The sequence below is a fragment of the Patagioenas fasciata genome, chromosome Z (genome assembly GCF_037038585.1).
Source record: "Patagioenas fasciata isolate bPatFas1 chromosome Z, bPatFas1.hap1, whole genome shotgun sequence".
In the NCBI taxonomy this organism is placed as follows: domain Eukaryota; kingdom Metazoa; phylum Chordata; class Aves; order Columbiformes; family Columbidae; genus Patagioenas; species Patagioenas fasciata.
Window position 1 is genome coordinate 20,168,231 of NC_092560.1, and position 27,013 is coordinate 20,195,243.

A 27,013-nucleotide genomic window follows, 5' to 3' on the forward strand; every position below is an offset into this window, starting at 1 on the left:
AATCTATGGATCTCAGAATGGGAAAGGCTTAAACTGGTATTTCCAGGTCCAAAGTCAGTCACAGATTAGAAATCCAGAAGAAATTAGACTGACTGCTTCCCAAATGGACACTGAATGGTAGGAAGGCAAACTAGAACATGTGATGGGAAAAAAGAGGAGGCAAAATTTTGTTGAATCATCTAAGTGCATACAGACACTGAGCTGCCCTGTACTCCAACACTACATAACCTATGTTAGAAAACATGCTCAGATGTTTCCAAGGGAAAGCATTTCCCTTTCACACATCCAGTAGTCCTCTACAGCAAGCTGACAGATGAAGTCTTTTCCAGAAGGCGTGCCTAATGCACGCCCCACAAAGGAGAGCCATGTTTTCAGTACATGCTCTGCTTGGGGTCTTCACAAGTCAGCTGAGAAGACTGGCAGGTTCAGCCCATCCCAAAGAACAGCACAGCAGCTCACAGCACCGGTTCTCCCCAACAGGCCAGAGCTCTGAAAGACATGACTTCGACTTTCTGTGTAGCATCCATGGGAGGTAGAAATCAAAACTGCATAACTCCACTTCTTCTTTAGGAAGGAAAAGTCACTTTTAAAATTATTATTCCTCATTTCATCATTCTTTTCGTTGGCAATGATTTCATAAAAATGAAGCTATAGCATGTTGGGCGAACTTGGTCTGGATTCCACTTACAGCACTCATAGGGATATCCCTAGCATTGACAATATCCAATGTGAAATGTAAATACAGAGCGAAACATATATACAAGATTTTAGTTTATTCTCAGGAAATTACCATAAATTGCTCTGTCTAAAGAATACTTCACAAATACGTTTTTTGGAGTGCAAAGACTTCCAAGCCCAACATCTGAGTCAAATACAGGATTCTTCTGATGCAGTAAGTTTCTGATGGCAGTCACAAATAACAAGGCATATGTTATCTCCTATATATCACTACACTTTAAACCAAAACATGTGTAAAGGAATGTGACCTGAAAGACAATACAACGTGGTTGCAGAGTAACAGTGAAAATTTTAGATTGCAAGTAACTTTTCTAACAATCAGTGATGACAGTTTTACACTTTTAAACCACTGCTCACTGTAGTACCTTTATAACAAAGTCCTTTAATCCTGTTGAAATCTGGCACTGTAACCGCTAATTGGTTCTTAGGGTCACAAAGTATATACTTAAATTTATCCCCAGATGACATAACATTACCGTTACTCTACAGAGTCTTCGCAAAGCATGATACTGAAAAAGTAACTGCTGCCCTAAATAATTCTTAAAATAAAGAATTTCAATCTTACAGCTTTAACATTCTTATAAAAGAAAAAAAAAAAAATCACTACAAACTGCTAGACCTAATTAAGCAATTAATTTCTGGAATGTTTTAATGAAGTCATTTATTTCTTATTATAAATGAAGTCAATGCTAGCACAGTGTTGGGGTTTTTATTTTAAAGATACACGAAAATTCCCAAACAACCTTAAATTGGTTAGGAGCTTAAACTACTACAATAATCCATTAAATATTTACAAGAAGAAAAAAAAAAAAATCAGAACTTCACAGCACCATACCTGTGCCCTTGCATGAACTTCCCCAAGGAGACCTGAGTACTGCTGTTCCAGATCCTTTTTTTGTTTCTGCCAACAGCTTTCCTGTGCTTTCATCTGTTCAGCCATTTTGCTAAAAGCATCTTCTTGGCTCTGCTGAAGCTCCTTCATAGTATCGGATTTGTTCTTGCAAACACATTCTAGGTGAGATATCTGTATGACAAGCATTTTAAAAAATGTTTTACCTCTCAAATCACCTTTTTACTTTAATTGTAATTTAAGCAACAAGCTATTCCAACATAAAATCAAAATAGTAATTTCTTCAACATATTTATTAAAACTAAGTAAAAGCCTTTCACAACGGATTACTTACTTGAATCTTGCAACAAAACCAAGACATATTTTGGAATAATTTATTTTTCTTGGTTTAAATTTTGCCATCCTTATACCACACCTTGCAGATATCTGTTGCCACCTTTGTTGGAAACCTGAACTGAACACTTTTCTATTTTTTTTTTTAAACAAGTGCATTAAATCTTGTGCTGCTAAGTCAGTAATCTGAGTATAAAAGTAGTCCTTCAGCAGTTTGCAAGGACTGCAAGCAATAATGAAAAAACAGTCCTTAATTTTGTTTTTTGTTTTATTGGAAAGCCAAGACATTCCATATATGATGAAGTATTACAATAATTTCAGGAAATTTTAGTATACATAATGTTTTTTCTCACAAGTAGTTCATTAGTTTATGATGTGTTTTCAACAAGCATGAAGGGATTCACTCTGTGGTTTAACTTTGCAGTTCCCGTGCAAACTAAATGGAGTAATGAATCAAGCTAACAATGACCTCTAAATACACATGCCTGCACTTTGTTACTAGAGATACTAGCAAGATACTTTCCAAATAGATCATACAAAACCACAGAAAAATTTTGTCCTCAGAAAGCAGGTACAACACAGGTAACAACACTGCCCCAAATCCCAGAAAAGCTGGTAAGTACATGAAAAGAGCCCTAGAGACCTCACAATCAATCTCAATAACCATACTGAATTAAAAAGCAAGAAACAAAATGACACAACTTCCCCAAACTGCCAACAATGCTCACTCACTTCCACTCCCTTTCCTCCTTTACTTCAAAAGGAAAGCAGAAATGTACACCCAATCTCCAAAATCCAGAATTTATTTACATGATCCCTCTTTAGTAATTTCCATTGACTGCTGGGGTATTCATTAAACGATGGGCAGAGTGAAAACAATTCACTGTAACCAGCTCCATCTCTTACTCAAGCCAGAAGAGTAGTCACAATTCCAGCAGCTGAAAAACATCCAAGAGCTCTTCCCTTCTGAAACAGGAACAAAATATCAGGGAAGCCAAGATCTCCTAGACTGTAGGACTGGCCTGATCAATGGAGGCAGAACATGAATTGAAATCCTAAAGAGTGGCATATGTTAGTCTGTGGAGCGAGTTTAAGTTATTTTAAAGGGGTCTTTCCTCTCCTAAAAATATAGAGAGTTCTGGGGAGAAGGGTTATGTCAGCTTACTCACACTAAAATAATTCAGAAAAGTGCAGCTTCTCCTTTAAACAAATATTGACATGTTTTATAAAAATAATTATTTTCTGTTGTATCTCTGAATATATATTTCATAATCCAAAAGTTACAATTAAACCAAAAAAACACACTGGAATTTTTTCAGATAGTACCTCTGAATCATAAACATATAATTTAAAGATGATGTTCTGGAGTAAGTGCATTTTGTTTCTGTTTTACGCTAAAATAAAGACTTGCTTTATTAGTGTAAATGACTAAGTTCTTTGAATTGCTTCATCAGTAAGATTAATTTATTTTCTTTTAATTAGGTCCCTGTGGCTAATATTGGCTAGTACTATTAGCATGTCCTGCACAGAAAGTGGAGCTTAGAGACTTCATACAGACTTCAGTCACATTTACATGCCCACAGCAATGGCATCAAACTGAGTTGTAGACAAGCCATAATTAATGGTATTGAATTATTAACGTCCAAATTCTTTTTGAAATAGGATGAATGTCAGTCCTTTTTAATGATACTGTGATGTGGACAAATGTCACTGAATTTAATAGAGGTAGCTGGTGCCTAAGGACACTTACCTTCTCATTAGCCCTGTTGAGGTCTAAGATCAGGGCATCAACATTCTCCTGCAAGACTGCACAAAGCTCAGACCACGAGAATCTATCTAGGATGCCTTCTGGTTGTTTTATAAGCACACAGCCTGCTACCAAACGCTGGTATAAGCTATGGAGGAAGGTTAGCTTCTCCTGAGACAAAAAAACAAAACAAAACTGTTGTATCTGAACAGTCCTAGAATCCAAAGAGATGCATCGTATTTGTAGCAATGTGAGCCGAAAAAAACCCACAAAGCTCCTTCTCAAACATTTTCAAAAATGATACCATTAATATTTGCAATCATACATATTAAAGCCAGACTAAGAAAACAGTTGTTAAAAAATTTGTCTAATTTGACATAGTATATAAAGACCAATCCTGCAGTGGTCACAACCGTGACCTCATACAGATAAAAATTTCTGTGTTATTAGATACAATTTGATCATTCATGTTAACACTTTCAGGAACATTCAAATTTTAACCACTTCAAGTATCTGCGTAGCATGCAGAAAACTGTCAGACTGGCTTGGCAGCACAACACATTGTTCATACAACTATGACTCTAAAGCCTTTGAGAAATGGCTTTTGTGTGGATTACGTATGACTAAAGAGCTAGACAATATAGGATTATAGCTTCATCAGTTAATTTCCATAGGCCATGCTTCATTCATTTGCATTCACTTTAGTCAGTAGTACAATAAATTGATGGGAGTTATGAAGTTCAGCAACAATAGCATGCAGCAGAAACTTCTTTTAGTACAAATATGCAACTTTTAGTACAAATATGCAACCTAGCAACTTCAATTAAGACAACAATAGAAAGCTGTACCTCAAAAGACACAAGAAACAGCTTTTATTCAAAGTTGGTAAACCACCCTAAAAGCTCACATTGTTTTCTAGGGCCCCTGGAAATCCTTTACATTAAGAAATCGTGCATGATCGAGACAGGAAACCATGGTTTTTCTGAGCCCCTTCCATTATACTAAGGTGCATTTTCTCACAATTGTTCCATGGTATTTTAGGCAACAAAAAAAAAAAACAACGTAGTTTAGTTTAGTTTGTTTCTAGCAGATCTCCTAATTTCTCAAGGAAAATCCAGTGTGCCACCACAATTACATTTTTGCTTGAGCTGTGATAAACGAAGGATGGTAATTATCCATTCAGTGTGAAAAAAGAGATCTCAAGACCCAAAATTAGTTCACACATGTTGAATGCAACCACAGTGTTGTAGACATGCTGACTTTACAATATAGCCATGCTTCCAGTTTCTTTTACTTTAATCATTCTCTGATGTGTAAAACAATTCCAGCTGCTTCATGTGGACACTATTTAAATATCAGTCTGCAAAAGGGGTGGAAAGAATGTTGCCTTTTTACTCAGTTGGCATCTGTGTCCAAATTTGTGGAATTAATGAGCTCAATGTGCATGACAACTATGGTAACGAGTATCATTGCTGCTGCTAGTATAGAACTGCTTTATTGGAGGAGGAAAAGCAACAAAATTAACATCTGTAAACAAACATAAGGAGAGAGATAACAGTTCTGAAATAGGACTTCATGAAGCAATTCCCATATACAGCACACCACAATGAGCTAACAGATCACAAATAACAATTTCTAGGTTTTATGACAAGCAGGCAACACTAACTCTGTTCCACATTTACTATTTATCAATTGGTATGTAAATCGGTAATTAAGACCACATGATGATGACACTATTGTATGTTCCAATTGTAAAACATTTTTGTTTACTTTCAATTTGAAAGAAATAATTGTTCATCAGGCAAAGATTTTTAAATAAACTCAGTTGTTCAAAAATTCAAAATACTGGAAGGGTTAAGCTCTTAGTTCTGATACAGAAGGAAAGAGAATTAATATGTCCTGAGTTCCTGTAGATATTAAATACATATTTCAAAATACATCTCTTAAAATCATATTTTGGGGATAAATCTGTTAAGACTGAGAGTAACCATCTGATATATGTAAATGTATAAAGTTGAGATTAAATAAAGACTCTTTTTGACAGTCATCTTGTCTCTGGTAATACCTCCATATCCTTCTGGTAAGCCCTGGTAAGCTTCTGGATTTCATTTTCAGATTCTGTGGCACGTGCTTTCTCCCTCTCCCAGCATTGCTGTACATTCTGTAGTTCCATCTTTAAAGTTCCTATTAAAGTCCCTCTGTCTGCACACTTAGTGTGCAGATGATTTAACTCTTTATTGGCATCAGCCAGGTTATCCTGAGTTTCCTGTAGAACAGAGGCAAGGAACAGAAAGGCTGGTAAGAATTTTACTCTATAAAATGTTACTTTAGTCCAGTGCTCAGCATCCAAGGAAGTAAATAGTTATACAGTCACAAATCTTCAGAAGACTCCAGGCTAAGCCAACCGTACCTTGTCAGTAACAGAATTTCAAAATTGACAATAGTCCTTGTCCACAGCTTGCAACTAGACAGCATCAGAAATCCATCTCTGAGAGTTAAAAGCTCCATGATGCAGTCACTTTCAGAAATCTCTCTACCCCTATACCTGAGATTCAGAATGCACGAATGCAAGTTATCCTCTGCACAGTGGAGAGCACTCAGAGATAGTGAAAAGATATGTTATTTTCTTAAGCCAATCTCTGATTTGTTACAGCTGAGTCTGTACGCAACACAGACAGCTGTTGGTACCCACTGTATTCTTTATCTTCATGATAAAAAAATGTGAGGACTCTCTTTGGAGGTTTGACCATGGTAAGAAATCAGTAAACAGCAATGGTCATAAATACAATCATTATGTTACCAGTACCAAATCTCACAAGGTAAACAAAGAACTTAACACACTACCCCTTTTCAGCCAAAAGATGGCTGAGATGGAGCGGACAGATACACATGCTTTCCTCTACTACAAGCACTAGATTTCCAGCACTGCTAAAGTCTGCTAAAGGTCAAACTGAAAGCATTTTTTATTTTTCACAAAATCATAGGTGTTTGTATAGGAAGTAGGATAGGAAAGCTGCTACCAAATTCATCAGACATGAAAACTTCTAAAGGAAAATACTAAAAGATTAAAGCAATGTTAAATTTCTAACACAAAGGTTTTCAGACTGGATCTAGTTTTCACTCATATATACAATTTTATTAGCACAAATTTAAAGAGAGAAGACGGGGATGTACTGCCTAAAACCCAGCACCATTGGTGTGTAGCAAACTCAAGTTTTTGCACAAAGACAGCAAGTATCTGTCACAATAGTTTGCAAAATTCGTAGGTGCCTTACAAAGGTGCTGTAACAGAGGCAGAAGTTTCAAGCCTTCTGAACATAAATTAGTGAACAAAGTTCAGATCAGATGAAAGGAGATCACATGCAAGTATCAATTAATATGAAGATTCAATAAGTGTTGCAGAATTATCTGTGATTAAACTGAAACAATAAAGCAGCATATCCCCAGCAAAAAAAATCTGAGAAACACTGGGAGTAGAGACATTCTGTTTTGGCAGTAACATAATACACTGCCAGTTGGGAGATTAAGTTTAACCATGACCTCAGGACTTCCTCACTCCCTTGGCCACTGATGTAACCAGACAGGACATTACAGAAGTGGTGTGTCAGCCAAAAACAGAGACAAAAAAAATTCTTGTTCAGAAACTAAAGAAAAGAGATCTCAAGTGTTTTTATGAGCTCCCAGGTACATTTTACTTTAAGAAGTTTTGAGCTGTACACTGTACAACTGTTAAGGATGACCTGATGCTTCATGCATTTATTAACTTGCCTGATAAACAAAGACAGAAGAAAAAAAAAATCAACAAAGGACAGCTTTAACAAAATGTGCTTTCATAGGAACAGAGATAATTAAATTCTCTTCTCCTTTTCTTCAGAAAAACAGTTAAGAAAAAAAAAATACTGATGCTGGTTTCAATATAAAACAACACTTTGCAAATTGGTAAATTTATTTCAAATAATTTCAGAAGTGCAAGCATTTAAATGATCAGTAATGTAGTCTAAGGTGGTAGACAGAGAAAAGCAGCATGCAAAGGACACTAGTCTGCTCAACAGACTACAATAACATAGAGACTTATACTGATAAGAAAAAAAAGACACCTTAAATCCAGAAAGATACTTTTTGCAGAACTTTCAAATTCCATGTTAAGTTCATGCAGCCATACCTTAAGGTCTTGACTTAAAGCACACCTTTTTTCTTTGGATATCTCAAGTTCTTTTGTCATCTTTTCACACAAAGCCTTCATTTTCCCCAGCTGTGAAAAACAGAGGACCAACAGGCTTTTACAGAAAGGTTACATAATCACTCAGATATAAAGGAAGAATTTTCTAAATAAATGTAAAAAACCCCACATAAACAAAACCCTGTTTATACGTAAACTCCATACAATCTCAATAATGTGCTAATATAAAAAACACTAAATAACACTTTTATAATGACTTAAGACAAACAGCAGTGGCAGAATCCCAAACTGAGTCCACTATTAACTTTTCCATTGACTCTCAAATATCTGACAAAAACACAGACTTTAAAATGCATTTGAAAGTGTAAGAAAATTCAGATTATGATCTGGGAAGTGGTTTGAGAGAACAAGTTTTCAAAGTCAGTGGCCATCATCTGCAGCAACTGTACAGCTACAAGTGCGGTGTCTACTTTTTACTGAGTGCTCAACAGCACTCACACACCTGTAAGTACCAGTGACATTCCCAAGATGTATGGTGACTACTGAACTGTTCGTGGTGTTAGAAGCAACCAACTTAAAGGTAGCTCATGAACATAACGTGTAGTAGCTTCACCATCCACTTTCAAAAAAAGATAACATCATATCATTATAATCTGTCTCTTTGGTTACCTGATGATGAGGTTAGCAATACAAATGTCTGAAAGAAAGCATCAAATAGAGATGTACTGTAGTGCAGGTTACTGCCAGCACTTGAGCATTAAGGTGCATCTTGGAAGTAAAATATTCCATTTACAAAATTTACAAATTACTTTGGAAATTATATTTTTGTTTGATCTGAAATCAGGAGACCTGGCAGAACCCTTAGAAATAATTGCAGTAAATTACAGAATGCTACTGGCATATTTCCACTCTTGTTGCTGATTTACTAACCTCTCTCTCCTTAAACGTATTCTAGCCTCTGCACTATACAGAAAGTCAAAAGCTTGTTATCTGTTGAAAACAAAACACTTACACACCTTTAAGTCACACAAATGAACCAGATTGTTTAAACTAATGTTTAGCAGAGTGAGTTAAAGGTGACACATGACAAGTTTACCAGCATATTTCACGTATTTATATACAGGTGTACGTATATATTAATAATGCCATCGATACATGGGATCTTGTTGAAAATCTCTCTATAAAAAATAACCACTACATAATTACTCAAAACTAAACCTTTACTGCTGTGTATTGAAACATCCTGGTTTTATTGCATAGTGCCCTTCATAGTCCCTTTGTGCATTATTGTATTATTAAAAAGTTTTATTACTAAACATACCTAACATATAAAAAGCCAGAAACAGTGTTATCTATGGGGGTGGGGGGTAATCAAGAAGGACAGAGCACTGCCCTTTCTGTGCACCATGAAGGTGCTCGGTGATCTCTGGCTCCATATGACAACTTCAGGGTCAGTCACATGCAGTCCTACTGGGAAGTCTTGTGGCAGGTCATCAGCTGGTCCCGCTCTGCTTGCGATTTATTTTCCTTGACAGTTCATTCTTCTTTCTGTCAGAATACTCTCTTTGCTTTCTTAGCAGCCACCCCCTTGGTCTCCCCACTGCTGTCTCTGGCACAGTTTCACAACAAAGCACATCACTAAGCCAAAGCCTGCTGAGTCGACTTTTCAACTGTGCTGCCTACCACGTGACATCCCTTCTCCCAAATAACAATTCGCTGTGGGTAATATGTTCCTAGTTACTCTGCAGCTTCCAGACTTGGGTCTCAGAAGAGTTTCATAATGACTATACACATTGGTTCTCTTATCTCACTGGGAGAGACCTAACAGTCTTGCTGTTTACAAAAGTATAATTGTTTCCATGGTCACTTATTTTTGCGCCCGTTGAACAAACTCAAAGGTTTTGCGGGAGATCATTCTTTTCCCAATAAAAGGGGAAAAGCTGATATGCTTTTCTGCTGGTTTTTTCTTTTTTTTTTTTTCCTTTTTTCACCCAAACATTGTGAGTGACTAGCTAGGCTATGCATTTGTCAAAACAAGACAAAACCTAGAAATGAAAAAACAGTACTGGCACTTTTACAATCTTATCACACCTTGCTTTTCTGTATTTACCACTTTTATCCAAAGATAAGCTAATTACAAGTTTTTACACAAAGATTTAACAGTGCAGTTAACAGCCTTTCAAGTCACAAATTCATAAAACATTTACACCCAAGAGTATTACTTTAATCACATTAGCAATACAAATGAGAAAATAAATGCAAGATTGTGACTTTTCAGTCAGTAAAATAAAAGGCCAGTAAGACTGCAAGGAAAACAGTTCATTTTTTTTTTCAAGGGTAAGACTTCCAAAATTGAAATATTTACGTTATTGTCTTAGATACCTTAGAGTATCAGTCACAGTCCTATTTTACTTGAAAAGACCTCAAAATAACACTGAAAGAGATTTCATCATAAACACACTCATCTCAGAAAATGATGCCACTTTTTAAATGTGCATGGGCATGCGCATTCATATAACCAGTACCAATGACTGTTGATGCCCATATGTCACATATTTAGGAATACTGCTGTATACACTGCCCAACTCTTAAATCATCATATTTTAACTGAAATCCTATATATGAATGGCTTGTTTTCCTGAATGTGTACTGAAAATAATAACCCCAATAGGCTTAATAAGGAAACAAAACCAAATTAAACTAAAAAGAAAAAAAGAAAACATCTCTTCTCCCTGTACCCCCAAACATAAGTGAAACTTCACTGTAGGGCAAGCTTAGAGAAACAGTAGTGACAGAGATTATTTCTTTGGGTATATGTGAAGCTGTCAACTCAACATTCCCACTCTTCTGACTTTCTTTACAAGCAAAGCGCATATACTGCTCCAGGCCAAAGGCGATACATATAGAGCCAAACAGTGCAAGAGTTACCTCATTAGACGTATCTTCCAGCTTGTTCTGGTAAACTGTCAAGGTACACCTCAAAGTCTCAAGGACAGAGCCCCTCGCAGATTTACCTTTGTCATTACAGGTGCCTGAAGAAAAATACAGAATGAAAATTAAGCCTTAAAGCCAGAGAGAAAACTACTCACCCTGCATGAGAGGTATTAAAATTAGCTAGGGCTTCAGTGACAATACAAAACACTGAACAGCAGCCTTGTTTGTCACAAGAGATGCAGCTGAACAGCCATACCTTCACAGCAAATACAGCTGAAAGACGTTTGTATAAAAGCTCTAATACAAGATAAAGAACTGTAAATTCTGGATTACATTTCTACCTAATGTATTTGGTATGCAGTCTCGCATATAATTTCTACTGTGGTCCACTCTGTGTCATTCAGTCAGACCAGCCAACTTTAAAACCACACAATAACACACTTTGAAAAACGTTGCCTGAAAGTTAAATATGTTACACTTTTCCTGACATTATTTTGCTGTTGTGACTAAGCATGCATATTATAATGTAGTACTTCATTTACTCAAAGCTTTACCGAGCCAAAGATCACATGGTTATGTTATGCTTGGAGAGGTCTTAAAAACCTTTTAAATTATCTTGAATTTCATTCCAAAGGAAATAATAAAAAAAATTTATTATCTGTCTGCAGACTCCTACATAATGTTTCAATTATAAATCTTAAAGCTGATATATCCATTATATACACAGTACACTTATTTATTAAACCTTTAGACAGACACTTCTGATCTGGTTGCCTTAATTAGGGACATATGAACAAGTTTGAGCATTCCAAAGCCCGTAGTACAATGTGCTAAGAAAGCAAAACAACATTGTATTGATCAAGAGGTCACAAGATGTCAGCTGATATTAAATTTCCAAGAACAAACTATTCATTTTTGTCTGGTGTTACAGCAAATACCAGATTATTGACAGATTCTTCTTCTCAGCATTATTTATATTAGTATGCAGCATTTATAGACTTATTTTGTAACAAATGATAGCATCATCTTTTCCACGAGTCTTGACACGTTCTATAAGCAAAACTAACTTTACCAGCGCTAATACCATCCTTACTTTGAAAAGGCAGTGAAAAAAATCTGTGGAATTTGAATTCTAGAGAGGCTAGACTACCATAATTCCCACACTACTAAATGATGATACAGGTGTTTATCACCTCTGAAAAGTCAGCATCACTAAGCAATTTACCTAGGGTGGCTCACAAAATCAAATCAGATATTAAAGTCAAAGCCTTTTCTTTGGCTCTCCATAAAACTTTGTCATCTAGAGGAGGTCCACTTACAGACTTAAAAGCTGTGGGGTTTTATAAGAATGCTATGGTTAGTGTTATCTAATAAGCATGATATTCTACTCAAAGCACTATACAGAAATGAAAGATTTGTCCTATAGGTTATACATAATGCACTACTGCTAGTCAGTGGAAAACTTCCACATATGCACAACTCAAAATATTGTCAACAGCCATTCTAATTTTTTTTTCAATTTTTTATGCTCTTCTCTCCCAACCCCTTGATAATACCAGCAAGTACAGAGTACTATTCTTATTGAACAATAACTTTTTTTTTTTGACTGCCATCCAACTGTTACTGTCAAAGTCACACCTACTCAAACCAATGCAAGTTTGCAAGATTGCTTTCAGTAACAGCAGCAAGGTCTGCTCCACAGCACACAATTGAATTTAAACAGAATACATGTACCAGTGACGGACTTTCACTCTGTCCTATCAGCCACTCCAGTGGACACCTATTTATCACAGCTTCCAAAGGTCTACGGAGTCAGGGAAAACCAGAGTCTTCTCAGTGAGACCCCAGTACCCTTAACCAAACCTCTGAGTCCTAGAGATGTCCCAAATAGCAATGTTACACCTGGAATCAACCTAAGAATTCATAACATCTGACCTTTTGTGAGAAGTCCAGATTTCACATATAAGAAAGAGACTAGTAACACCTTACTATCATTTTTATCACTTAACCACAGCTATAGTTGGGGATACACATGGCTTCAGTCCGGTCTCCTCAATTACAAGAGTGACTTGTCACCACTGTCTATTGTAAGCCTACTGTTTTCTAGGCAGACCAGTCTGTCAACAGAAATTCCAAATTCCTCTTTCCTGCACTTGCTGAAAAGCAGCCTGTGGCTTTAACACAGGCCTAATGTTGTCTTCATGTAACTCTGCAGGAGAGACGCAACATAATCCAAGTGTCGCTCTTTTGCTGGAGGGGCCTACTTCAGTGATGAGGAAGAAAAACTACAGTACTTGAAGGATTTTCCCAGTATCACCAAGAGTTTGGTGGAAGAATTTGGGGAAAATGCTGGGTTTGGTAGGAATCTAACAGGAGGTATACAAATGAGTAAACTCTTAAACTTGCTGCTTCAGACTTTCTACTAAAATTACTGGGCCTGGTTAGGATAGAGCTAGTTTTCTTGATAGCAGCTCCTATGGTGCTGAGTTTCAAATTTTTGACCAAAACACTACTGGTGGCCCACTCTTAGCACATTATACTCAAATTCACTTCTTTTTTCAGATTACTAAAAGCACAAATATTTTTTTTTTTCCTGAAATGAAGGCAAACTTCCCCAAGCACAAACCCTGTTGGTGAATAACTGCAAATATGATAAACTGAATAGGGACAAACTGAAATCATGCAAGTTATCTGACAAGAATAACAATACTGTGGAAAATTTATAAAGGTCACTTAAAAGTAGAAGACAAGGATTTATGCTTGTTATTTTGGAATGGATAAAGAAACAAAATTTTTTTTAAAATACCTTGGTTTTTAATATTAAAGACATAAAGTCTTCTCTTCTTTTTCCTGTTGAGCCCAATAAATCACAGCCCAATTGGCAATGAAATGAAGGGGCTGGGCCTTTAGTATTCACAGATTTTTACGTGGATCTCTCAACCACTTGAGTTTAAAGTTATAAACAAGAACAAGAAACAAAGACTGCCCAGCCATCTGTGGCTCATGTACTTCCTCATCTGCTAATTAGGCTACATAGATTTATTCAAGATTTACTTTTATTGGCAACTAGGCATTCCCATTTCAAATATGATTACATTAAACATTTTTATTGAAATTGAAAGAAATACTGTTACATGATAAATTTGTAAGTACAACACAGTAAGGCAATAGCATTAAAAAATTAAGTTTCACACTTAGAAGCATAGTAAATATGTAAAACAGATGTCTTAGTCAATGTCCATTTTAGTATTAGCCGTAAAGGCTCAATGCACAGAAGTGCTAAATCCAACTTTCTGCCTCAACTGAGCCTCTGCAGAGATACTAAAGCTTAAAAAAAAAAAAAAAAAAGATATCTTTAAACCCGATCTTTAAAATTTTACCTTAAACAAAGCAATTAATACTGAAATTACTGTTACTGAATCTCTAATATTACAGAAACAGGTCAAAGCTGTTCTCTGCACGGTATACCACTAGGGAGGAAAGAAAACCTCCCCAAAAGACAATTACTGCTTTGGAAACTGCACTTTGTCAGCAGCATCCAACTCCTCCAAGAATTGCAGAAGCCTCTCTTGGCACGTGGAACTTTGCAAGATTGAGGAAAACATAGTTTTGCAGAGCTTTTCAGTCTGATGTATCTACAGTAAACCTACAGGTATTACCCACAGGTATTATAATTACAGAATAAAACCGAAACCAGTTCCCAAACAAACAAAAGAAAATCATAGTCCATATGAGGAAATCAATGCATCAGAGATTAAAAGCTTAGCTTTTAAGGATGACAGAAGTCTCAAGAAGTTCTTTTATTCAATTTTAACAGTACCAGGCCCTAATTTTTGTGTGTGTGTGTGTGTGTGAAAATACATAAAAATGCCTCTTCACAGTTGTTATACATTCCCTTTATGTCCACTGTTGCTAAAAAGTGCAAAAACATATCATCACAATTTATATAACATTAACTCATTGTCTCTTTAAGCAACATTTTGCCTGTTTTCTTCCAGTTTACCTACACTGTAAGTTGGAAGCATTTTGTGTCTAATATGTGATTATTCTAACAGCAACCTCATAGAGAAAACTTTTATAGATAGTTTTAAATGAAGACTTCTGAAAGCGTACTGTTTTCACCTTTAAAAAAAATTACAGGCTTTGACGTTAAAGTTCAGCTTACTTTAGCCACTATTTCAAATGTTTAAGCAGGCAGCAGTTTGTTCAGTTTTATACAATCATCACAGATGAAGCTAAGTATCAGAGTGACAGCCACTGTCTTATAATTAATTTTAATGAAAACAGAGAAATATTTGCTCTGTATTAGATCAAATGAATGCAATATAGTACTAGGCCGCAATCAACAGTAAAAAGTATTGTGTTTTATCATGTGTCCTACACAACCTTTGTGAATATATGACCTTTAAGTTGCTGAAGGTTGCCTCAGAATTTGGCTCAGTTCAGGCAAAACATCTGTTCCCTTTGCAGGTATACTGTAAGGACTTTTTTCTCAGTTGGATTTAGAGCACAGCAAGTGAGCCCTTTTCTGACCGATCATATATACCCCAGCATTTGTAAATCAAGCTCTGGGCTGACAACAGCAGGTCCACATTCCGTCACCCTTTCTCAGCTAGCAAGGCCATTTGACTGCTGTGAGAACTGCTCTTATCATGTCATCAAATCAAAGCATGTTGAGAAGAGGGAGTGCAAGAGGCATCTGCAGAATTCCCACAATGTAGTGACTTTGGAACATTGACAGATGCATCTGTCATTTTATACCTTCAACTAACCTGCTGTCCGCTGGCCTGACATAGCAAAGCTGTCCAAGAGTAACTCCAGCTCTCTCATGTTGTTTTCATATGTCTCTGTTAGAAAGACCTGGTGTTTCTTGGCCTTTATTTGACAGGAGATACAGATAAGACAAGAGGAAAAAAAAAAAGTATTAAAATCTTAAAACAGAAGAAATATAGTTCACAATCTTACTTTTATTCCCCTTTAAATTTAAATTCCTGCTATATTTCTTATTACTCCTTTTCTTGAGCCAAGACATCTAACGTGACATCACAAATAAGTAATACAGAACCCTGGAAACACACTTAGAATAGAACTAAAGGTTTCAGGTAGTCAAAAAGAAAAAAAGGTTGTACTAGAACATATTCTTGATCATCTTCTCATTTAAAAATAATGAACATTAATTAACTGCTACCCATCTATTCAAGCAACAAAATCTATTGTTACACCCTACAAGGGCATCCAGAAAGACACCAAACTACTGGCAGACAGGCTAGAAATTCATTATTTGGCACTCAGTCAAAACCCACACCTATTCTCATTGCAAATCTGCCTGCTTTAACTGTTAGTCTCTTCCATGCTTGATAGTGATTTCTTTAATATCAAAAACTCCTCCTTATGCATGGAATATAAAGCAGCAGAATCCTTCAGCTCTTATCACTGTATTTTCTTAAAGAAAGCTGTTCACTAAGTGCATCCTACTGTTCAAATCGAGACACTGGCTTTTTTCTGAGGGTATAAAGGTATTACAGCTGATTTTTTTAATCACTGAAATAGAAATACTATATCAACTAATTCCTTCAATTTGTATCTGATAATAAAACTTGCAGTTTTCAAAGACATACATCCATTAATTCCAGACAAGAGCAATGTCTTCTTGGACATACATAGTTCTGACTTCTCAAAGAAATGTACAATTTTAGCAGCTGACTGACAAAAAGTAATACATCTCAGCAGTTTATAAAACAAACCAAACAAGCAAAACAAACCACCAAACCTCTCTACAGCTCCTCAAATGAAGAGGAAACTAGACCTAAATAACTTCATTATTTCCTTATGACAACGGTTATGCTCAAAGATGCCTTGTTTAATGCTTTTAATGCCTCCATTTATTTTTATTCAAAATTTTAACACCTATTTGAGAAATTTCAATTTCTTCTTGATGACGGAAGGATAAACTTTTTGTATTGAGAAAAAACCCACCGTTTTCTATCATATCTATAAACTATCGCTTTAGTTACTCTTTACTGCATGTGTAAGGATCCCAATCATTTCTCAAGTGTGGGAAACATCCTCCGCAGGAAAACTGCTACATACTGGTAGCATATAACTGTCAGACTAAAAAACCAAGAAATGCATTTAATTCCCTGCAGTGTTCTTCACTATTCAGTTTAAATATTTCATAAATTTGCTTTACTTTTTCAATTTTAATTATATGTAGTGTATATCAACTAATATATTATTCATATGTGTATTTCAATGTTAGATCCCTTGTAGCATTTACATGCCTTTCCTTATGTCAGAGTTTGTACTACATAACGAATTTCCAAACCCTTCTATATATTCAAAAATAACTAACTTGTAATTCCTACTCTATAAAATAATTATCTATATAAATAGAGCTCGAAATTGCTGAGTTCCAGTAAAAATATTTTATGGCATGCAAACACATTAGAATAATTTACTCTCATGTACTCATATTATCTCACGTACCTCACATATCACAAATAAGAATATATAACAATATGATCAGCATCACAATAAAATACTCTTTTTACATAAACCACTCCAGCACAGACAAGGTCAGATTAAATCTTCCTAGAAAAACCTTTTCCTATGGAAAATTCAAAATGTGATGTCCTCATCCAATTTGTTCATTTGGTTTAGTTAATTTACCACAATTTAGTCAATATATTCAAGTATATTCAGCCTTAGCCACTTCTCCATGCTTAATTTGCACAGAATAAAGATCAAGAGGAAATTCCTTAGATCAGCTAGTTTCTCTATATCTCAGGTGCAAAGTATTTAGCATTTTTCCCTTCTAACTCCCATTTTCCATCACTGTCCCCATGAGCAGAAATTGAAGAAAAATACTGTAAAATACTATAAACTATGGTGCTGGAAATACAGGCACAGGTTAGTAGTCCAGAAGGGTCAGAACATATTGATGTAATTTCTTATGTCTCACTGACAGGTATCTAATAAGAATGTGCAGAGTCATAAAAACATGGAATAATTTAAGCTGGCAGGATGTCTGGAGGTCATCTGGTCCCACTCCCCACTCAAAGTAGGGCCATGCTTGAAGTTGGGTTTTGTTGCTCAAAGCCTTGTCCAGTCATGTTTTGAGTATCCTCAGGGATGGAGTTTCAACAAACCCCCCAGGCAACCCGCTCCAAAAATCTCACAGTCCTCACTGTGAAGTCATGGGGTATTTTTTGCTTACAGGTAATTAGAATTTCCCTTTCTAAAACCTCTGTTTTCTCTCACACATTCACTGCACAGTTCTAAGGAGCGTGTAGCTTCACCTTCTCCATGAGCTCTCATTTGATAGTTCACAGCAGCAGCTATAACTCCCATAGTTTTCTTCAGTCTGAACACAGAAAGTATACATAACTCTTTATTTTGAAAAGGAAAATGGAGTCCACAAGTGTAGAAGTCAAAACACAATCAATTGCAACTGCTGAAAGATATCTTCTGCCAGATCCAACTATTCCAGGAGATGAGATTACTTCCCTCTCAACAACTCCACCTCCATCATCATGTTTGTGTTAGGGGATGCCATTCCCATAGAACTATTGGAAGGGTTCTGATGTGAGTGTTCCTAGACTACTTCAAAAGGGAAATCCAATGAGAAATCCAGTGAGAAAGTGCTAAAGCCATTACTTAAAGAGAGTATGCTTCCCAGACCACATTAGTGAACACAGGTAAAAGCACACTTGTAAAGTAAACCTTCTGCTGACTTTGCTTGACTTCCTGCACATCAGGATGGGCGATTCTTGACCTTGGAGGTGATCCTTGAAAACGACCTTCAAAATCAAAAGCAGTAGCAGGTACAAGGAACTCCTGACTTAATTCTAATATTAATAGAAAGCAAAAAAGAGGTGGAAGTAGGCATAGGTGACCTAGAAGAAATATAGAGACCCTGTCCAAGCATGGAGGGATATGTTTAGGAAAGGCAAAATCCACTTACAGTTGAATCTGGCAAGGGATATGAAGAGCAACAGGAAAGGCTTCCTGAAGTACATCATTAGCAAAAGGAAGAGCAAGCAAAATGTGGGCCTGCTGCTGAATGGGGCAGGAGATTTTGTGACGAGGATACAGAAAAGGCCATTTCAATACCTTTTTCACCTTGGCCTTCATCAGTAGAAGAACCTGCCTTCAAGAATCCCCACATTCCCTGAGACCAGTGGTAAAGTCTTCCTGTGATGATTGCACAAACACTTGAGAATTTAAAATTCTTGAAATGTATTAGGAGTATTTCCTATACCACCAAAACACGATTCTCTCTCTCACAAAATATTCAGAATAGGAGGTCAGAAACCAAACCATATGAGAGCAAAGTCATACTTTCTGAGCCCAGAATATACGTTGAATTGTAGCATATACAATGCTTCCTTAAGTTAAACTTCATATCCTTAAGAAGGTTCCTATTATCACAAAACATCCCTTGGGGATAAAAGAATTTTTGGTCAAAAAAGTGTTTGTCAATGTATTTACTTAACCACCAATTTTAAAACACAACTGCACCTTTAAAGAAATTAAATAGAATCCAAGTATTTTTCATTACAAGTACTGCAGGTTCCAATCAGGAGAAAATCTTTTTTTCCAAATGCTTATCCTTATCTGTAAGGATAACCAGAATTATCAGAAAAACCTACTACTCATAAAAATATTCCACCCACCATCAGAATTATGCTAAGCTTCCAGAAGCAGAGCACTTGCATTTATCTCTACAACCTTAGTTGCAGAAGTATTTTCCTTAACTACCAGTATTTGTTTTTGGTATCATTCTATCATCTGTTCCAGGACAGAAATTAAGTCCCATTCATTTTTCAGCATTTTCTAAAATGTATTGTTGAATAAAATAAATGCAAGCTCTGTGCACACTTCAAGAATAGTCCATAAGACCTGATGCCACACATATGCATCTGTACCACAAGTCTCAAATTCAATAACATTTAAAAAATAAACACATAAGCAGGCGTTTGAGGTATTTTCAAAATTAACTTATCAAAACCACAGCAGTATTATGAAAGGAACTGGGGTACAGTCCTGCAATGAACTGCCATAATTCCAAGAGGAATTTCCTCTACTTTGTTTACAGTTACAGGAACTTTCCTGTGTGGCTGTCTTGCACATGGACTAATTCAGCCACTCGATCTGCAGTCCAAATCCCATCTGGTGTTGGCAAAACACATGCCAAAGCCAGAACTGCACACACAGCCACCATAAAGCAGTATGTTCACATACTCCTTGAAAAGCATTTGGGTAAATTCTTTAAAAAACCATCAAAATGTTAACCAGGCATGACCTTGGGGAAACAAAATCAAACCATTTTTAGAAACAGGCTCCAAGTGACTGCTCCACAGTTAACAGAAAATGGGTTTTACTTGAGTGACATTCTGTACAGCAGAATAGTGGCACAATCAAGCATAACAAAACCCTTACTAACAATCTCCCTCCTTAGGCCAGTGTTTATTTTTGCTCGAGTTATTTAACTATTGAATATTTAATAGTTTATTTATTTTTTAAATTAGCTAGAAATTTCTGAAGTCTATAGAGGGGTCTTTAACAAGTGTCTAGCAATATGCAAATTAAATACAATTTCTCAAGAAATCTAGTGTCTCAATCACCTGAAATAAAATTAATCAAAAATGCTCAAGTTTTACATGGAAGTATTCTAGTCTCACTTTCGGAGAGTTAGAATGTTAGGAAGCATCTCTTGGAGGGTTTTTTGTTGGTTTGCGTTTGGTTTTTTTTGTGTGTGTGAAGGGTGTGTGTGTGTTTTCGGTTATTTTTTTTAGTCAGAGGAAATAGAGAACTAGCAACTCTAAAATCATTTTTAGATGTGTGTCTTCGAACACTGACACATCACAGCTTGAGTAACCTCTCCACTTCCAGAAAAAATTACAAAATTGGTTTCTCCATAGAAGATCATTTAAGCATATGCTTCAGACTGACTGGTTTTCTTAAATTAGGACAAAAACAGAAGTAGCATCTGGGTAGGAACACTCCAACCCTGAGATAAAGCAAGCAAAACAAAAATCAAGGTAACATAACATTTAACAATCATTAGCACAAAATTAATTAAGACTGCATCTCAGGTTTTTAATTGAAAGAAAAAGCTCTGTTCACAATTAATCATCTAGATGGAATTTACATCTTTGCCATTTAGTACCAGATTCTACTCCATAGAATCTGTAGAACAGAATCATAATCTTCAGGGTATTTCATTGTCTGTTCAGCCAATACTTAAGACACTTTTGTTAAAGCACAATGGTTAATGTCTAGGTCCAGAAACTAGATTCTCACACAATTCTGTTCTGTCTTTCACATTACAATAACCTACAAAGCTATTACAGACAGCTGAGATGTATACAGTGCATGAGTGCATCCATGGCTACAAGGGAAAGATTTATATGCCACACTGAAAAAGACAGGCTCTGTGTGTAATCTATTACACTACTTATACACAGATTATGCTACTCCTGATAGTATCTATACAAAGAGGAGGAAATTAATACACAGTTCTTCCAAATTAAAAGAATTTATACTAAAACACACCATTTTTAATGACTTCAATTTCCTAATACACATTCTGGTGAATTGGCAAGTTCCCCAAATTTCAATATACATTTCTCATAAAATACAGGTTCAATGTCTCCCGATTGTCCAGTACTAAGAATTAAAGACCATCCACTACTAGGTGCCAGAAATGTAAATATTCTGAGTAACTTTTAAAACTATTAAAGGCACATCTTATTCTTTCCGAGGGGCAGGAATACAGCTGGGGCTGTTTCAATTTCAAACAACTTCTGAATCACAATGGCCATTCTTCCAAATTCCTATTCTTCAAGCTAAAAATTTCTAAAAATCCTACCTGGAAATAACTACAAGCTTGAGACCAATTTCCTGAGAAAAAACATAATGGAACTCTTAAGAGCCTGCTCATGCTGAACATTCATAAGCAGTTTTGTTTGATATCAACAGATCCTATCATATTTGATCCATGCAAATTTCTGGCAAACTTCTGCCACATGCTGATATTTAAAATTAAAAGCAGCATAACTACTTCACTATACATTCAACTGAGCCATAAAAAAAAAAAGGTTCTTTTTCAAATAAAGTTTCCAAATAATGCATTTCATCCATGCATAAGTCTGCTTCAGCAGACAGTCTGCTTCAACAAAGACCATTCACTGATTTGGTTATATTTCCCAAATATTTTACAAACAAAAATATTAACTTGTAATATAGCAGTACAGTGAGAAACCAATATAAGATTATCACACTGGAGTGGAAAAGACATATTCAGAATGTCTAACAGTGGAATAAAATATAAGAAAGTAATGAATAGATCAGGAAAGAAGGAGAGGGAAATGAAGGGAAGAGAATGCACTAACATTTTCACACGTTTTTAGTATGGGTATAGGGAAGCCTAATAACAGTGTATGAAATATTATCTATACTCAATTTTTGCCAGCGTCTTCTGCTTTTTCATTTTGGGAAGAAAAATAACAAAAAGTTGTCCAGACTGAGTAAATAAGACCACACACAGGCAGTCCTGCTTCCCAAACAAATACAAAAGTCTTCAGGAAAAATACAAAGCCATCCAAAGTGATAAAAATCTAATCCCATAGGGGACCAGTAATACAACTCCTCAGAAAATGAGTATTTTTATTACCTGTTCAAGACAGTCTTGTGGTTTGAAATCATTCCAGTAAAACAATTAAAACAACTGGCTCTATGAGTAAGACAGTTCTTATAACTGAGACAATCTATTCTGCTTTTTACCTTTCAGTAATGTAATGTTCATTTTGCATACACCATTTAATACTGTTGCCATTATCAGAAATCTTGATCATGAACATAATATTGGCCTGAATTCTTGTCAGGTACAACATACATTTTACTAAGGAACACGAAACAAAAAGCTAGCAAGTGCTCAGGGTTCATAGTACAAATTTTTCAGTTTAGGATTGTATTTTACATTAATAAATAGCACTCATTACTGACTGTAGTTAGAGGAGACTGTTGCTTTTGTCTCTGCATTCCTTTTGTGCCTGATGACTTTCTCGGGTTACCTAGGTCAGTAAACGCCTTTTAATACATTAATGCTTGCATGGAAGAAGCTGTGATTCTCCCAGAAGGAAGAGGGAGGTTTTATTTTATTTTTCTTCAATTTATTAGGTACTAAACTGTCTGAGAAGTGGGTAACACTAAGACAGTTTATGAAATAACTCCATCAACTCAACAGAAGACATCAACAAGTCTGAAGATCCTCTGATATGGGTCTCTTTTCCTATTACAGACCACTTTAATGTTCCATACTCACAGCTCCAACAAAGACAAAGAGGACAAATTTGCAAGCCAACATCAAAAAAACTTTGCAATGTCTAAGTACAGAAACACTGCAAATTTGACTACAGAATGGAACGAGAGAAGGTTTTCTAGATATCCTAAGATCTTTGCTTTATCCTTGCTGCTGTGCAACAGGATGGCAAAATCGTTATTCAAAGATGAGGTGGAAAGAGACAGTGAGAAAGTCACAGTTGGTCATGTAAAAAGAGAAAGACTTCAGAAAATAATCCAGTAAAATATATCCAACATGCCAAATCCACACCAAAGTAAAAATACCCTCTGCTTTGTCACCTTCAAATAAGGAATTTTCAAGCAAGTTTTACAGTCAAATGCTTGCACTAAAAACAAAATGTTATCTGGAATAGAAATAGGCAAGCCTACAATGGTAGCTAATAAAACTAAGAAAAGAAAAAGCTTGGGTAGAAAGACAGAACATTCTCCACAAGGAACCATAATCCATATCTACAAATTGCCTTCTTTGTTAGGAATACAAACAGAAGTTAATCTTTTCTCATAGTCATACTTCTAAAATAATTGTTTTCTGCAAATAACTCTTCAGTTAAATACATGGTGTATCACTTAAAATACATCTTTTAATTAGCTTCTCCAGTGCATTAGCTATATTTACTCATGTTTTACAAAACAGAGTAACATAAATAAAATCAGAGTAACACAATGGCAGAGTTCTTCCACAGCTCAGCACAGCAAATGCAGATCATGTTCACAGTATGATTAAAAAACCCTAAACAATGAGTGCCGCGTGCATTTTGTCTTACCATTGAAAGTTGCTCCTGTAATTCTCTGAAGGCTTTCTCATTATTGCCTAGTCTCTGGGTGAGGTCTTTAATTACCACCTTCTTTTCCTCAATCTTCTCATTCATTTGCTTGTTTATAGAGAAACACTCTCTTTCTAATCTGGAAAGTTTCAGCATAAGAACATTTTTATAAAAAATACTTTTGCCAAGTATACTATATACTTTTAAAGATAATCAATGTATATGGCATATAACATGTTACCACATCATATGGCTTCTGAAGTAGCTTTTTTTTCTTTAATGGAAGTTACATATTCCTTCTAAGGCTTTTCAGGAAGTGGTTATGCTCTTTTCTATCACCAATGCTTGTGTTAGGTTTCCAGTCATATATTCATTTCGACTTTGGATACAGCCTCCAAATTACATATAATAAACAAAATTCATCATATTTTAATTAAAACAGTAGCTCTTTTCAGAAACCATGTCACATACATACATGTCCCTCACATAATCAACCATGATTTCAGGTACAAAGCTTGCTCCTAACATTTCCACATACCTGACTATATTCTATTCAGAATTGCGTAACTTCAAATTTTTCCACCAATAGACTGTTCCCAAAATTTCAAACAGTTGTTGTACTATATCAGTCCTCCTGGTACTCAGGAAAACATATATAAAGAGCCTGGCCTAACTAAACAGGCAACTCATGACAAAGCTACAAAGTAAAACAACAGCATGCAGGACAGAAACAGTGACAGAAATTCAAGGAAGAATTTAGAAAGATTGCCTGAGTTTGTAGGCATGGTGTCAGAAAAGCCAACAGCTCACGTAGAACTGATGTTTGCAAAGCATGACAAAGATGACAAGAAGAGATTTTACCACTACATTAAGGTAGGAAAGAAAACATGGACCTGCTTCTACACAGACCAGGTATTTTATCAACATCAGACACAGAGAAGGTCACCACACTCAAATGACTTTTTTAACTTGGTCTTCACTGACAAGGTCACCACACTCAAATGACTTTTTTAACTTGGTCTTCACTGACAAGGTCTTCCAAGTCTCTATGATCAGTAAAAGGGCTCAAAGAGAACAAGTACTAGCAGTAGGTGAGGACCAAGTCCAGGATTACTTGTAAGAACTCAAGCCATAGAAGTTGAAAACGTCAGCTAACCTACACTCAAAGGTTCTGACAAAGCTGGCCAATATCACAGTGAGGTTGCTCATTATCATCACAGAGACTAGAGGAGGTCCCTGGCAAACGAAGAAAGGCAAATGTCACACTTTTATTCAGAAATGGGAAAAAGAACAAGCCAAGAAACCAGTTAGCCTCATTTCAGGCCCAGGAAGGCCATGAAGCAGGTCCTCTTAAAACAGATTTCTGGGCTCATAAAAGAGAAAGAGGTGATTGGGAACAGTCAGTGAGGATTTACCAAGGCTAAGTCATGTCTGACCAACCCAGTTGTATTCCATGATAAAATGACCAGATCTGTGGACAAAAAGAGATCAAGTAGATTAAATATAACACAACTTTAGCAAGCCTTTGGCACTGTCTCACACGATATTTTTAGAGCCAAGTTAGGACTTCAGTCCAGATACTTGAACTACAACATTGATAAAAATGGCTTGATGGCAAAGCTCAGATGGCAGTGGCTGACACCGAGTGGAACACTGTAGGAGACTGTATTAGAATCGGTTTAACATCTTCATCCATCACATGGATTAGGCCAAGACTGCAGTCTCATGAAGTCTGCAGATAATAGTGAACTGGGTGGGGGCAGGTCACAACATAACTTATACGGTCAGGAGAAGGGATGCCATTCCCTGGAACCTAGACATGGAGGAGAAACGGGCTAGCATGAACCTTCTGAGAGTCAGCAATGACATATGCAAAGATGTGAATTTAGGAAGCAAGAGCCCCCTGAAGCAACATGGCTGGTAACTGGCTGGGGAACAGCTATGGTCAAAAAGGATCCGGTAATCTTGGTAGACACCACGCTTGCCACAAATCAGCAGCATGGCATATGAGCAGAGATAGCTAACAGTATCCGGGGCTGTATTAGGAGTAGCATAGCAGGAAGAGCAAGGGAAGCAATTAAACATCTTTTGTTCAGTACTCATTACAACACATCTAGGATAATGACCAGTTTTAAGCACACACTTCCCCGTAACACGGGAAAAAAATTGGAGTGAGCTCAGTGGAAGGCCACCAACGTGCTTGGGGGCTGAAGTACATGTAAGAACTGAGGGATCTTGCTATATTCAGGCTGGAGAACAGATATCTTCAGGATGTATAACAGGACCTCCAGTATCTAAAATGAGGTTATCAAGAAGATGAAACCAGTCACTTTACAGCAACATATGACTAGAGGACAAGAGACAGCAGTCACACATTTAATCTAAAGAGGTTCAGACAAGGAGAAACCTTATCCACCTTAAAGACAGCCAAACAGTGGAACAGGTTCCCAGAAGGGGTGTGCCATCTCCATTCTTGGAGCTTTTCAAGACCTAACTGGGTGAAGCCCTGAGCAACCTGATCTCGTAGCTGATCCTGGTCTGAGCTGGAGGTTGGACTATAGAACTCCTGCAATCCCTTTCAACTTTAACTATTCTTTGATTTAACTCTTAGCAGTGGAAACATCCAGGTGTCTCCCAATGCCTTGTCTCTTCTCCTATCACTTCTGTCACACCAGAACTGAAAGTAAAGAAAAGGGCTCAAAGTTCATTCCACTATGGAACTTTTCAATCAACATTTTCACTTTCTGACTTTGACGTATTTCTTATGGATCGATACATCCTGTTAGCTGAAGGACTACTTTATCAGTCCCCCAAAAAATTATGTGCTTCTGCTTCAGCATGGCTGATTTTTTTTTCTTTTCAATGTAGATGGTAACTTCTTATTATTAGAGGAAGAATTTGCCTGTTTCAGTACCCCAAAGTAGCTTGTACCCCCACAGCTTTCAGAAACAGAGCAAAAGCAGTTCCAATTTATTCTGTCATGCTCTCACTCTTCAAGTAAATTAACATGAAGACCCAAATCCCATGTTGCTTCCAATTTACATAGTGCTACTGGGTTCAGAGCTAATTAATAAATTATGCAACCCAGAAAAGGCTGTTTG

General features: G+C 36.4%; 1 protein-coding gene across 8 annotated transcripts in view; it reads right to left on the reverse strand.

Moving 5' to 3' along the window:
- Positions 1-27,013, reverse strand: part of CCDC171 (coiled-coil domain containing 171) — a 161,409-nt gene that overhangs the window by 89,764 nt on the left and 44,632 nt on the right. For 7 of the 8 annotated variants that reach the window (XM_065861282.2, XM_071802753.1, XM_071802750.1 and 4 more), the window contains 7 exons: positions 23,913-24,051; positions 15,555-15,657; positions 10,777-10,880; positions 7,831-7,920; positions 5,734-5,934; positions 3,672-3,839; positions 1,574-1,762 (listed from right to left, as the gene is read on the reverse strand). In XM_065861282.2, the coding sequence (XP_065717354.2) occupies positions 1,574-1,762; positions 3,672-3,839; positions 5,734-5,934; positions 7,831-7,920; positions 10,777-10,880; positions 15,555-15,657; positions 23,913-24,051 (994 nt within the window). The remainder of the gene's footprint in view (positions 1-1,573; positions 1,763-3,671; positions 3,840-5,733; positions 5,935-7,830; positions 7,921-10,776; positions 10,881-15,554; positions 15,658-23,912; positions 24,052-27,013) is intronic. The other variant, XM_071802754.1, reaches the window with a different exon arrangement.